Below are 15,392 nucleotides of genomic sequence, written 5' to 3' on the forward strand. Positions count from 1 at the left end.
ATTTAAAATGAGAATTTTTAGACGACGGCTTTTGAAGTCTTCGGGCTTCTAATGGATCCCAGAACGTCCAGGCAAATCCGACCTTTCTCAGTCATTCTGTTGACGGCTGTTCACGCCAGTCGTGTTTTTATTTACATCAATATGTAGCTCCGACATCCTTCTTGGTATTTTAAACGTTTAAAGGTGATTGGGACATTAAACTAGCGAATTTTTTAGCTTTATTTTTGCATGTCAGATTTTAATCTGATTTATCTCAATGGTTTCATAGTGGACTTGGGTTTATACTGCAGGTAATGAAAGTGAACTGCCAAATTATTACTGCAGGTAATGAAAGTGAACTGCCAAATTATTACTGCAGGTAATGAAAGTTGGTGAACTGCCAAATTATTACTGCTGGTAATGAAAGTTATTGAACTTCCAAATTATTAATGCATGTAATGAAAGTGAAATGGCAAATTATTACTGCAGGTAATATAAGTTGTGGACTGCCATATTATTACTGCAGGTAATGAAAGTGAAATGTCAAATTATTACTGAAGGTAATGACAGTTAGTTAACTGCAGAATTATTCAAGAGAATTCCTTGGAATTACTTAAAAAAATACAATTCCATGCGTAGTTTTAACACTGATTTTCCTTGTATAATTTTATTTTGGTCAACCAATGCAATGTACTGTAAGTACATATCAAACTTTTATTTTTAGTCACTCGAAATTATGATGATGTCGTATTTACTCGGCAGCAGTAAGTTGCATTGCAACCTTGGCCTGTTTACTCGTATTACCGAGACGCAGTGCCTTACGGACGGCGTCAACAGAAGCATAACAATTGCCTCGTTTGAAGTTCTTCTCTCTCTCTCTCTCTCTCTCTTCTCTTCTCCACGGTAGTAGTTTTTGTTGTCGTTGAAATAATAACTTATTAAGCATATTTTTGCTACTAATACTAACTTATTGAAAGGAAACAATGTTCTGTTATGCATATCCATTGGTGGAGGGGGGGGGGGGCCACGTGACCACATTCTCCTGCCCCCCACCCCCCTTAAATCCGCCACTGCCTGTTAGTCCACCTCTCCACACATTCAGCTCTGCAGCTCGGTAATCCTTGAATTGATCAGTACATTAACAGCATCTTCCCACACGTAACAAGTCTAGAACTCTTTTTCTGCTTCTGTTTTCCCACAACCGTTGCATCACATCAGCCCGTGGGCTGTGAGAAATTGCATTTTAATAATCGATTCCATTTTTTTATAATGATAAATTTGACGAATGCACTTCTCAAAAGTTTTGCATATGCTAGTTGCTGAATTTTCAAATATATATTTGAAAGCGACAGGTGGGCTTATTGTCATGGAAGTGTTCATACCAATATCCAGGTGTAAGTGTGGGCGTTCTAAAAGAGTTATTTAACGGCGGTCTTATCGTTAAGAAAATGACAGAGCAATTAAAATGGACGAAGAGAAAAAAGATAAAAAGAATATTTGCGAATCATTTTTCCTGTAAGATTTGAAAGTCATTCTGGCTGTTCTTCCTTCCCTTCAACCCTCTTCTCTCATTGGCAGTCGTTCTTGTATATTGGGAGTTCAGCATAAGCTTATTACGAAGACTTTGTGAAGACGGGATCTACTTCCTTTCAGAAACCGCGTCAGAAACCTTGGTTTCCAGGTTGTAACTTCGTCAAACTCTGGTTGCCAAATTATAGCCTTTCCCGAAGAACCTTTTGATCAGAGCTTGATAGATTGCGTCGTTACTTGATAGATTACATCATTGCATGATAGATTACATCATCACTTGATAGATTACATGTAACATTAGTACTTGACAGATTGCATCAGTACTTAATAGATTGCATCATTGCTTGATAGATTACATCAGTACTTGATAGATTACATCATCACTTGATAGATTACATATAACATTAGTACTTGAGAGGTTGCATGAGTACTTAAAAGATTACATCATTGCTTGATAGAATACATCAGTACTTGATAGATTACATCATTGCTTGATAGATTACATTATTGCTTGAGATATTACATCATTGTTTGATAAAGTACATCAGTGCTTGAGATATTACATCATTGCTTGATAGATTACATCATTCCTTGATAGATTACATCATTGCTTGGTAGATTACATCATTGCTTGATAGAGTACATCAGTGCTTGAATCTACGAGTGATTTACGTCGAAGAACAGAATTCAAACCATTGGCTTTCGAAACTGAAGGTATTAACGTGTGTACAAAAAAAAATCGATTTAGTAAATAAGAATAATTTTAGACCGCGAGAAAAAAATCAATTTCAGATATTTTTTCAACACCTTGAATTGCAATGTAGAAATTGCAAATCATATTTTGTTTTGGTGTCGGCATATATCGTTAAAGATGATACTATTAAAGTGACATTGCTATCAGTGAGTAATACCTTCTCGCCAAGGTTGTTCACACTTCTTGTCAAACTCCCTCAAGATCACTAGACAATTTCTTAACCCGGATCCGTTAGCATATTCCTAAGGGAATTACATGTACAGGAATCCTAAGAGAATATTCTGACTGGGTCAGAATGATACTCAAATATTCACATATTCATTGCAAAGCATATTTGGGTCACCATTTAGGTGTCAAGTCGGTTAAATGAAGAATGCCATTGATTGGAAAGTTTATTATTTATTGATAACGAGCTTGGTCAGTACAGTACAGTACCATATATATATATATATAATATATAATATATATATATATATATATATAATATATATAGATATATAATATATAATATATATATAAATATCACATCTCCGTGATTCATATAAATCATTCGAGCTACAAATCTCCTTTAATATCTAATTCGCTCTACCTCGGAATCGATATATTTTTCATATATGTACCGAAGGAGAATTTTTAGTTGATAATAATTTCGTCCCCTCATGGGATCAAACCACCGTCCAGTGGACAGGTACGAAATCAGGACGGCCAGTGACGTTATCGAGTATATAATATATATATATATATATATATATATATAGATATATATATATATATATATATATATATTATATATTACAAGCTCTGCAAGTCACCCCACCTGCTTTCCCACACTGAATACTGCAGCTCTAGAAACGTCACACGCTGAATTAAGACCCCACAGGGAGTGTGGCCACGAACGGGCAGTTAATTCATGCTGAAGAGGACATCCCCACCCCTCTTAAATAGGAAATGTCCTGCCCATTTTCTGGGATGAGTAAAGAATTAAATAAATTATTAAGCCAAAATCCTAAGCGCTGGGAACTATAAGGGTCATTCAGCGCTGAAACGGAAACTGACCGTAAGAAAGTTCGAAAGGTGTTACAGGAGGAAAACCTCAAAGCAATTGTTAGAGAGGGTGGAAAGTCCGATGGAAGGAGGAGAATATGAACGGAGGTACGGTAAAACAAATGAGAGAGGTTGCAGCTAGTGGTCGAAGGGACGCTGCAAAGACCCTTAAATATTATTATCATTATTATTATTCTCCATTGATGGTCAAATTTTAATTATACCATTTTGATAGTAAATGGAAGGGTCACTGAGCAATGAAGTTTAACAGTGTTAGGCTAAGGCCCCACCGAATCCGGCGCGGCGCGTCGCGTGCGTGCAACACGGCTATCCGTCTACAAGCGTCTCCGTCTTCTGCGAGTGTGGCCCAATCAGACACACGAGTGACGGTTATAAGACGGACAATTCAAACTTCGGCAGTAGTTGTCGTTATGAAGGGAGAGCGCTAGGTTTTCCTCTGACTCGGTGCTGTCAACCAAATTAGAGGCGTTGAACAGTAGGAAAATCTGGACTTATGACATAACTTTAGATGAGGAAAGAGTGGAGAATGAGCAAAACTTTCATAAGTTACGATAGCGTCCAGACAAGTTTTTTTTTTAATATTGTCGGATACCGCCGAAAACCTTTGACTTAATTCACTAGGGCATTATATCTCGAATATCAAAATTTGATACAAATTACAGAAGATAAGTATTAACGTAAGAAACTTGTAGTGTAGTAACTCTGAGGGAAGGATTACTGATTTCGAAATTAAAATTGCACTTTATTTCATTTAATACAAAAATTAAGATACGTAGAATTGTGTGTGAACTGAACACTTTGATACAGGAACTTCTGAAACAAAGATATTTACATAAATGTATCCATTAGAATATAATAAAAAAAATACTTTAATCCTTTATCATAACCACAAATCATCACATTTGATTATAACTCAAAGTTGGGCAGGTGGTTCAAATGCAGGTTGTTGTAGGTCTACCACAATTTCTTCCTTCATGCGGAAGACGCACGTCCACGTGCGGCTAAAAACAAAATGTTTTGTTCCTTGTGCGTCTAGTCCGGTAACGCACCTGACGCCACGCACGCTCATGCGCCGTGTGGGGCCACTCGTGTTTGAACTATAACAGTTGATCGAAACGCACAAAACGCGTAGCCGTGTTAGACGCACGCGACGCGCCGCGCCGGATTCGGTGGGGCCTTAGCCTAAGGGTCGAGATGTTGATATCTATGTATATATGTGTGTGTGTGTGTGTATCTGGAACAAGGCCGAACACTAGTTACAATTATTTTTCCTTAAGATCACGGATAGATAGTGCTGCGTAACCATAGACTCGCATTTGATTTGCTCAAGGCTGGCCTTCAAGTTCTAAAGGTTGTTCGTAGCTCTTTTGAAAAATGTATCTTGATCACGCGGAGGATTTCGTGATGTGAATATGGTTTGGTTTCTATTGAGGAAGTACTGCACATGTCCCCCATTACCATTACCCTGACTATACGTGTTCGTTTGAATAGACAATAGAGCATTCACCTGTTTCGTCTTTGAACTGTTGTTTTTGCATCGTATAATCCTTTTGAAATATTATATATGATTTGCTGTCTTGCAGAAGGTGTTTTATATTGAAAGTAAAGTATTTCTTAAAACATAACCTCCTATCTCCGTGTCAGTGAAGTGATGGTACACACACGCACACACACATACACACACACACACACACACACACACACACACACATATATATATATATATATATATATATATATATATATATATATTATATATATATTTATTTATATTTATATTATTTATATATATATATATATATATATATATATATATATATATATATATATATATATAGATATATATATATATATATATATATATATATATATATAGATATATGTATATAGATATATATATATATATATATATGTGTGTGTGTGTGTGTGTGTGTGTGTGTATGTGATATATATATATATATATATATATATATATATATATATATATATGTGTGTGTGTGTGTGTGTGTATGTGTGTATATATATATATATATATATATATATATATATATATATAAATTTGTAGAATCTACTGGCTACTTTTTAACAAATACATTATGTAATTGTAGTAGCCACAATGCCCTTTTAACTTCTAGAATTCTTGCGGTTTTTTTTTTTTTTTTGATACGTGTGTCACTACAAAGCCTTGAGATCCATGAGCTAGAAATATGAAGAAATTATGATGTCCAGTAGCGGGAAACGAACCTGGGTTACCATAATCTCGATGAGGTCGCGACGAGAAGTTAAGAGGGCATTATGGTTATTACAATAAGCAGTGCAAATGGTATGTATATGCCTACCATCCATTTTTATTTGTATGAATGCACTACCCATCTTTTAATTCTTTCCAGACTGGTTCTGAGCTTGACAGGCAGTAATCTGGTCTTGACGGTGGTTGTACTTCCTGGAATGGTGACCTCTCTGCTGATGACACCAGCATCTCCGAGCAAACAGCCCCCAACCTTGCAGCACCATTTCAACAACTCTGGAATCTCACCCTCCCATGACACAATTGAATCCATTCCCCTACTGAAGAGAAGTGATGCTGATACAGCGGCTCTTTCCCAGCAGCCAAATGAATCTGTCATCTCCTTGCGCAACTTCACCAACAACTCGTCCTCTCTACAGGAAAGCGGGGAAGAGTCTTCCCCATTTCCTAGCAACAGTGTCTTGCTGGAAGATTACAGTGATGATCCCATGACCTTTTCCCATTCACAGGGTACCCAAGAAGTCACGACCCCAATTCCCGAATTCTTTACCACCGAATTGCCAATATACTTGGAGGTTTCTTCTAGTGTCATGGATTCTGCCGTGCCACTTCATAGGGACGTCTCTATCTTGTCACAAGAACTGCAGAATTCGCAACCCTCGTCTTGGCAGGGGGAAATAGTCAGGCCCCAAAACTTGCACCAGCAAGAAGTGGACCATCACCAGAAATCCATCAGAAGCAGAGAGTTTCAGGCCACTCCTCTCCTTAGGGACAAGTTCGGAGAGAGTGCAGAAGATGGTGGAATCACACCCGAAACGGCAGGTTATGTTCAAAGGCAAATGATTTCCAGAGATGACGTTGTACATTTGATAGATGCCAAAGAAAATCGACACCAAGAGACTCAGGGTAAGGAAATCAGATCGCTGTCAGAAAACGATAGAAAAATTAAATCATCGACCAGTGAAAATATACGCCTGGACAAAGATGTTTTAGCATTTATTAGAAATGAAGAAAAAATAGTGGTGCCGCAGAGTAATTCGCCACACATGAAAATTAAAACTAAGCTGAAAGGCAGGAGCAAGGTCTCTCCACAAGATGTATTTCAGGAAGGTGGTGGAGAATTGCAACTTGCTGAGAAACTTCCACAAGAATACACAGAATATGAAAATGACAGTGGTCTGGCTGTTCATGGGGAGGAGCAAGCAAGACACCCACCAAATAGAAGACGGAAACAGGGAACGCGCCATTATCAGCATCGTAAACAAAGGCTACGAAGAAACAGGGACGACTCCCAGAGTAGTGGGACTGTTTTAGTAGTAAAAAAGAATGATAGTGATAAACAAAAGGCTGGTGACACAGAACTAATAAGATCAGAAAGGGAGTCGTTGGTTGTCGAGGTGAGGAACCCAGAGTGGGAAGAGAATAATAACAGAAACAAGAACGTCGAGGGGTTAAAAGGTGAACAAGGCAATCCACAGCTGAACAGCAGTGGAGTGGGCCATTTGAGGGAGAAAGTACATGTGAGAATAGAGCAGCAACAGGGAGGCGGCAAAAGAGAACACGTTATCATCGTCCGAGGTGTACAGGAACTCAAAGAAGAACAGGCAGGAAAGCAAATGGTCGTCGTCGTTGTCGACCAAGAAGAACTTCACCAGCAGCAACGTATACAGGTGAAGGTAACACATCACAATGCACACCAAAGAAACCAACAGTCAGGTTCAGAAAACCAGCTGGAAGAGCCCAGTGAGCCCAAGGCCTCAGCTCTTAACCTCAGCACAGAGAAGATAAGTGATGGGGACAACTTGCAGGCTAATTTCACGCGTCCCAAGAAGAATGACCACCTTCTCCAGCGGGAGCGGGTGTTTGACGGTCACCAGCAAGGAGAGCCTTTAAACAACCAGGAGTTGAATCTAGAGTTGCAAGACGAGGCAGGAAAGGAAGTGGAAGAAATTCAGCAGGTTTACGGAGGTGTGGAATGGGAGACCGACAGATGGGAAGGCGGGCGAATACTCTGCCAGGGAGCTGCATTTTTCACAAACCTAGTAACAGCAGCTTCTGCGTTGACTGTAGCTGTTATTGCCATTGACAGGTAAGTTGTGAAGTCCTTTCTTAACAAAGTTACTAATATTGTAAATTGGGAAAACGTCATTGGAGTGAAAAAATAGGGCAGAATGTTTAGAAAACTGCATGCACTGAGATATTGTGACCATGACAGTTACACTAAACTAGGAATTTAAGACAGATGTTAGTTCCTCGTTGGACGAGTGGTTTTCGCACTCGGCTACCAGTCCGGTGGTCCGAAGTTCGATTCTCGGCTCGGCCAACGCCGAGTCAGAGGAATTTATTTCTGTTGATAGAAATTTATTTCTTGATATAATATGATGGTTCGGATCCCACAATTAGCTGTAGGTCCCGTTGCTAGGTGGCCAGTTGGTTCTTAGCCGCGTAAAAATATCTAATCCTACAGGCCAGCCCTATAAGGAGAAGAGCTGTTAATCAGCTCAGTGGTCGGGTAAAACTAAGATATACTTAAGACAGACCTTGATTGAAGAAAACACTAAGACTGGTAATAGAAGCAAAACTGATCATATATGGATTCTGAGCAACAAAGTTGAACTCTTAAGTGACCTGTCTTTATAATACTGTAAAATGTATACTGTATTGATATATAGCAAGCTCTTACATGAAAGGAAAACTGACATTTTCAGAAGTTGAACTTGAGAAGTGACCCGTGCTTATAACACACTGAAATACATATTGTATAAATGATATAAAACGGACTCGTACGTGAAGGAAAACTGGCATTTGCAAACCAAGTATGATTGAGAAGAGATACACAGGAGACTGGGAAGAGAATGTATTGATCCGGACTTTATCTCAAAGGAGGTGGGGAGCGGATGGGAACATACTTGATAGAAGTGATGACTCACCGACAGAGCATTGTCTGTAGAGGAGGAGATCCCCAGAACGATAACTGGCGTAACATTTCAGTTTATGTGAAGAATAAATGAGGAAAACGTATATTCTCCTGCAGTTGCGTAGCTACGGAATGTCACGTATTGTTTATTTACGCGAGGCATGTGAGATCATTTAAAGAAAAAGAATTTATCTGAACATGGCTTCACTTTGTGTGCAAATGTAAGCTTTTTTTACTATATTATGATATATATATATACTATATATATATATATATATATATATATAGATATATATATATAATATATTATAATATTATATATAATATATATACATACATACATACACACATACATACACACACACACAAATTTTCCTTATTGTAGTTTTGAAGTTATACTGCTTCCGTAATAAATTTAGATACAAATACGACATTGATATTGTATCCATCATAACCACATATGTCTATATTCGAAGGAAAATAATACAATTATCGAATGGTACCGACATTATAGATAACGCCAGGCTACAGGATCCTTGCGTACGAGTCCCAACTCCCAAGTCCACAGTACCACAGACTGCCGCCCTATGAACTACTGAAGGTTTGTTTACATCCCCACAGGTACCTGGCTATCGTGAGGCCGTTGGTGTATGGCGTTATGGTCACTAGGGGAAGGTGTCTGCTGATGCTAATATGGTGCTGGAGTCAGGCATTATTAACGGCACTGCCTCCGTTGCTTGGCTGGGCAAGGTGAGTGACAAAACCACTTTTTTTGTTTTGAGCTTCGTCCAGCGTTGAGGAGAACGACGCTGGGTGAGCCGTTTAGTGTAGTAAATGATATTGTTGGAAAATTCCTATTTAAAGGAGAGCATAATGAAATAAGAAGAGACCTTAACTAAGATGTGGAAAAAAAGAGAAAAAAGAATTAAAGGATTTAACAAATAAGAATAACTCTTAAGATTAAGAGGCGCCGTTGTAAAGGCATTGCCTCGACCCATAACCAACCAACCAAGTACTATAGTCTTTTTTTTTTTTTTTTTTTTTTTTTTTTTTTTTTTCTGTCCACCCGTCTGTGGTGTTGCACATGGTAACACTGCATCCCGGGCTTCAATTAATATCTTATTTCGAATATTAACGGTGTAATTCGCATACAGTAGAGTAAATTATTAAAACACTTTTCAGTTGCAAATGTACACCCAGATATCTTTTTATTTACCTAAAACTTATACATAGCGTTAATATTTAAAGCCCTGGGCGCAGTGTTACCGTGCGTGGCCACCACAGGCGGATGGACAGATGGAAAAAGACAAGAGTAAGAGTTTCTTTGTGCGCGTAGTAGAACCGCTATTTATCTACACATAGTGCTTATATAATACATGTGATGTTTAGTATTAGTCTGTTTTGTACATTCTTGGCCTTCCTTGATCCAAAGGTTTTTAGGCAGTCTTTTCTAGTGTCATTCAAACATATACATAATTTTTTAAAAATTCCTGGCAATAACTCCTCACGGACTGCATGGAACGTTCCCACGAATACCACTAGGAATTAGGTTGTCAAATGTATTTCGCCGTGTTTAGTACTAGCCCCTGGGGGTTAATTACAGTCTACCCCCCAAAAAAATAACGGTACATTCTTAATAAGCAACCCAAATACTATAGGAAAGTGTAATTTCCAAGAAATAACCGACGCGGAGTTACTACCTAGATTTACTTTTTTTTTATCATTTTCTCCGATCGTCCAAGTTCTCGAGATATGTGAGACAGCCAATATTGTTTATATTAGCACTAGCCAGTTCTCAGTACTACATGGTTAAATTCATCTCTGCACATTGGCAATTTTTTCATGAAATCTCTGTTATATATGTGTTATTAATATACGTACATTATATACATATATACATATTGTTATGTATATGTAAAATCATGTATGGATGTAGTATTGCATCAACACCGTCAAAGTGAGAATTTTGCTTCGTATCTTTGTGTTTAGTTCATGATTTACTACATTTTGGTTCATAATTTTATAAGATTTATTGCATTGAATTTTCCCCTTATCAATTTACACACACACCGTGGATTTGTATGTTATATTCAGTTAAAAAGACAGCGTGAGAACACACAATCACCGATAGTGGAGGTATTTCAAGATGAACTCCTGAAAGAAGAAGAAAAAAGGGTCCATTATGCATAATGGTCAGATGAGAGAGAAGAAATGGGAATACCTACTTCTCTCGGCCCTTGTAGGGGGACGGTTGAATACGAGTTCGAATGGTTAAGTGCATTCTTTGTCCGTCCAAGTAGTCGTTTTATGAAGGGTACATCGTCTATTTACATAGTTTTTATGGCAGATAAGTAACCCTAAAGTACTTTATCCCTCGGCTATTCTGCCAAATGTCCAGCTGGACTCTCGAGCCTCGCTACATATCGTGGGCCCATTCATTCTCACGTTTGGTAGGCCTTTCATCCATGCTTTAATAACAGGTTTTGTAAATCATATTGAATTGGGAAATGATAAAGTACTCTTGTGCATGTATCATAAAAGGTGGTCTTTGTTCAAAACATTTTTCAATGTATGTACTTTGCGTTTTGCAGAGGATTATCTCCAACTGAATACAGAACAATTAAGACTGTAACACACCTGTTGATACATATAAAGCCCATTTCATTTTAATTAAAAATGAATTCTTAATGAAAATTTGAGGGTTACGACTCTCTTTTGATACGGCTTTCTTGAACATGTATCACTGTAACCCATCCACATAGTAAATCCAGTTTCATCATAAGTTCAAAGTGAATTAAAAAGGAAAACTAGAAACTCATAACAAAAGTTTTTTTTTTTTTTTGTCTTATGTGATGCTGGTTGCCATGTTGAGTACTGATTTAAATGGTTTAGGGGAGATAAAAAGGGTTATCAAAGGAAAAATTTGTATTGGTGAATTTGCAAGGCAATAATTTATTCATCAAGGTTAGTGATACCAGAGTAGTTTGTTTGTGACCTGACAAACATTTTGACAGCATAATAACAAGGTGAAGTTGGAAATAACTTTGTGGAGATCACGTATATATACTTTGAAATGTAGGTATTTACCTCCAGTTAACCTTTATACTTAATATTTATATGTCCAAATGACCACTAAATCAAAGTTCACCGAAGGCAGGCATTTATAAGAGATAGTATATGTAAATACTAGGTATACAGTTTTAATAGTCACTGGTCCTATGCTCTTGCTAAATTTAGTGTGAATGCAATACTGAATACAAGCAATGACATTCAAATTTAGTTTAAGTTATATGTAAGTAGCGCACTCATTGGACTTCATGCGGTGCCGTGTTGGCATTACTTAAGGTTCTTTGCAGCATGCCTTTGGCCCCTAGCTGCAACTCTTTTCGTTCCTTTTAGGTCCTGCACCCCCATTCATATTCTCTTTCTTCCATCCTACTTGCCACCCTCTCCTAACAATAGATTCATAGTGCAACCTTGAGGTTTTCTTCCTGTTACACCTTTCAAGGTTTTCACAGTCGATTTCCCTTTCAGCGCTGAGTGACCTCATAGGTCCCAGTGCTTGGCCTTTGGCCTAAATTCCACACTCAATTCAAGATTGTAAAATGTTTCTGTTACAGATGGCAGCTTTCAGTTAACAGTTAAATAAAGCCGTCATTTAGGCGTATATACATATTACATTTATCATAAAGGTTAACTGGAAGCAAATAAGTTCAAAAGTATTTTAACGTGGTCTCCCTGAGGTTCATTTTGACCACACCTTGTCAATATGTTTGTCAAGTCACAGACATTCAATACTCTGGTATCACCAACCCTGACAAATAAATCATTGCCTTCTAAATTCACCAATAATAATATTGCCTTAATAATGATGCATAATTCTGTTGTTGATTTATTCTTTTACCTCCAGGTACGAGCGCCGTGAGCCATATGGCAGATGCGGTGTGGCTTGGGGGGAATCCCCTTCGTACACAGCCGTTTGGACCATTTCAGTCTTTTTAATCCCCTTTAGCATCATGACTGTCTGCTACTATCACATACTCCAGGTAAACAGCATTACACTATTCTGTATCTCGAGTGCTTCCTAGAATCTTAAGTATCCATGCAAGTGTTGAGTCACCAGGTTAGTTCAATATGTAAAATTTTAACATGCTTGATGTATACTTTAATGCTAGTACAGTATTAACCATAAAAGTTAAATAGATTTGGATTAGCACTTACTGTTACAAAACTACAATGTGCATTTATTGAAGGAGAACTTTGTTCACAAAGTTCATGGTGATCATTCATAATATGGCATTGGCTTATTTAGGTACTGCAAGCAGTCTTGAGTTAGCTATAGATTAGCTATAGACTGCAAGAACCACTTTGAGAACTCATTATCCACTTCCCACGCTGACATTGGCCTATTTGGGTATTGCAAACAGTCTGGGTTAGCTGTACAGTATACCTGTATACACTGCAAAACCACTTTGAGACCTCATTATTCTATTTCCAGATTGACATTGCCTTATGCCTATTTTGGTATTGTAAGTTGTCTTGAGTAAGCATTGCAGCATAGACTAAAAGAACCACTTTGAGACCCTGTTATCCTCCTTGTATGGTGGCATTGGCCTATTTAATTACTGCAAACAGTGTGGGTTAGATTTACAGTACAGACTACAAGAACTAGTTAAGAAACCTCATTATCCTTCTTCCAGGTTGCGCGTAACAAGTGCAGAAGGATCCGTGTGGGAAAGATGTCCGAAACCTCGCCTCCACACACCCCTGACCCGACAGCAGCCTGCCTTGATGGATTCCCCTTCCCCTTAAGCGTGGCACACCTGACCTCTCCTCCCCTGGGAGGGAAATTGGCGTCGCCTCGCCCACCCAGTCCTACATTAAGGAAGCTGTCGTCCTTTGGGAACCTAACTAACTCCTCCCTGGGCAGTCAGGCTCACTGTCCGGCGGGGAGCCATGCTAGTCATTGGAATGGAGCTGGTCACCCTCTAGTCAAAAATTCGGGGACATCAAGTGGGGTTTTAGACTCTCGCTTGGGTGGAATACCCTGTCGCAGCTATAGTGTCAGTGGCATGTTAAGGGTGAGTTGTTGGGTCTCCTCTGAATTGAGTTTAGCATTCAGTCCCAGTTTTATCTTTACAGTAAGAGTGCTTTTTTACCCTACAACTGATAGGTCTTGGGAGTAGTTACGCATAAACAAGACTGTCAGCAGTGTGTCTGGATTTCTTCTTGAGTTCAGTATTCAGTCCCAGTTTTATCTTTACAGTAGACTGGTTTTTTCATTGATAGATGATGTTTCTGCATACTCATAAACAAGATTGTCAGGCAAGAGGATGGCTTTTCTGCACTGAGGTCTGTTATTTGGAGGATTATATGCTTGAAATATGGTCAACAGAAATGGCTAGGGTCTTTTTAGTTCATTTTATATGTCATTTTAGGAGCACATGTATCTAGCTTTTATCAGCATTGAAAAAGGTCTGTTAAAGAATACATAAGAATGATGTTGATACAGCAAAATGGGCAGCAATTGAATAACAGCCATTCTTGTGTCGGAATTATGAGCTAGTTCAAACTGATTCAACCCATATGATGCATATTTTAGCTAGTATGAGTGCAAAGTACTTGTATTGCAATTATAACTTATTTTGGCATAAGTGTATCATAATTTATACTGTGCTGGATTTTTTAATAGGATGTAGAGCTTAACATAATTTTCTTTAGTGCAGAGTGAAGTGATAACAAAGATGCATGTGTTAATCTCGTACAGTATTTAAATTTTTTACAAAAAGCTCACAAAAAACCATACCCTGAGTGTTGAATAACTAGCATGATTGATGTTTTGAACTACAATATTAGGTACACTTTTTTTCAGATTAAATAAATATATTTTTCACCAAATAGCAGATTTAAAAATAAACCCCTGATTTGATTTTAATACAAGTTCCAACAACGTTCAAAGTATGGTAATCTAGGCAACAGAATTCCATTGCATGATTCAGAAATTTTCTCAACCCTTGTGTGTACTTGCAGGCAGTTGACTCTGCTACTAACACCAATGATCCATCTCACAAACCAAAACGAAAACTTGGTGATTTTGGCAGGTCACGCTCCCTCTGTCAGGTAAGGAAGGCTCTTGGCCTTAATGAAAGATAGTTAAAAGGGCTAGACATTCGTTATTTGTTTTCACTAACATTTTAAAGATAATTGTCTCATTCGAAAGAAGTTTTAGACAAATTCTGATCTATTTGGAGTAGTATCTCAGAAAAAAATGACAGTTCTTGAAAGTATTAATCAAGAAAGTTGATGTTATGCATCTAATGTTTTCCCTTCATTACCTTACAGGTTCCACAGCAACCTCCCCGGCCTTGCCTTCGCAGGGTTCAGAGCACTTTCAGTGTTCGACACACGCTAAAAAAATTGAGTCTTGGGACTCGTCGGCCTTCCTGGAGTTGGGAGGGTTCTCCAAGCAAAGGATTTTGGTAAGTCTGCCTTAGTATTTTTACCCAGTTCCTTGGAATATGATATACTTTATAAAGCAGTATACTGCACTTAAATGAAACACTTGCAACTCGGTTATGAAACAGTATACAGTACTGCACTTACTTAAATGAAATGCTGACAACTCAGTTTCCTCATAGAGCAACATTGGCTATCAATGCACAAAATATATTTTATAAATTTATGAGGATTGTGTAGTACTAGTATGTAACTCTGTACTTTTTAAGGTAAGGAACATTGCCTGCTCCTGGTCTGTGTAGCACTTTACTGCTTTATACCATTCTCACACTTATTGCAAAACTTCAGAATCTTGGAGTGGGTGGATATGTTTTAGGATTACTTCAAGTTTTCCTTACAAATAGACGGCGGTGGGTTGCTGTGGATGGAATCTTTAGTGAACC

The 15,392-nt window shown here is 38.1% G+C and overlaps 1 protein-coding gene across 5 annotated transcripts in view; it reads left to right on the plus strand.

Annotated features, from left to right (window-relative positions):
• The window catches only part of LOC135194946 (uncharacterized), a 305,843-nt gene that overhangs the window by 276,134 nt on the left and 14,317 nt on the right, over window positions 1-15,392 (plus strand). For 4 of the 5 annotated variants that reach the window (XM_064221169.1, XM_064221168.1, XM_064221171.1 and 1 more), the window contains 6 exons: window positions 5,719-7,665; window positions 9,115-9,243; window positions 12,404-12,539; window positions 13,194-13,574; window positions 14,524-14,613; window positions 14,836-14,972. In XM_064221169.1, the coding sequence (XP_064077239.1) occupies window positions 5,719-7,665; window positions 9,115-9,243; window positions 12,404-12,539; window positions 13,194-13,574; window positions 14,524-14,613; window positions 14,836-14,972 (2,820 nt within the window). The remainder of the gene's footprint in view (window positions 1-5,718; window positions 7,666-9,114; window positions 9,244-12,403; window positions 12,540-13,193; window positions 13,575-14,523; window positions 14,614-14,835; window positions 14,973-15,392) is intronic. The other variant, XM_064221172.1, reaches the window with a different exon arrangement.

The sequence above is a fragment of the Macrobrachium nipponense genome, chromosome 15 (assembly GCF_015104395.2).
Source record: "Macrobrachium nipponense isolate FS-2020 chromosome 15, ASM1510439v2, whole genome shotgun sequence".
NCBI lineage: Eukaryota > Metazoa > Arthropoda > Malacostraca > Decapoda > Palaemonidae > Macrobrachium > Macrobrachium nipponense.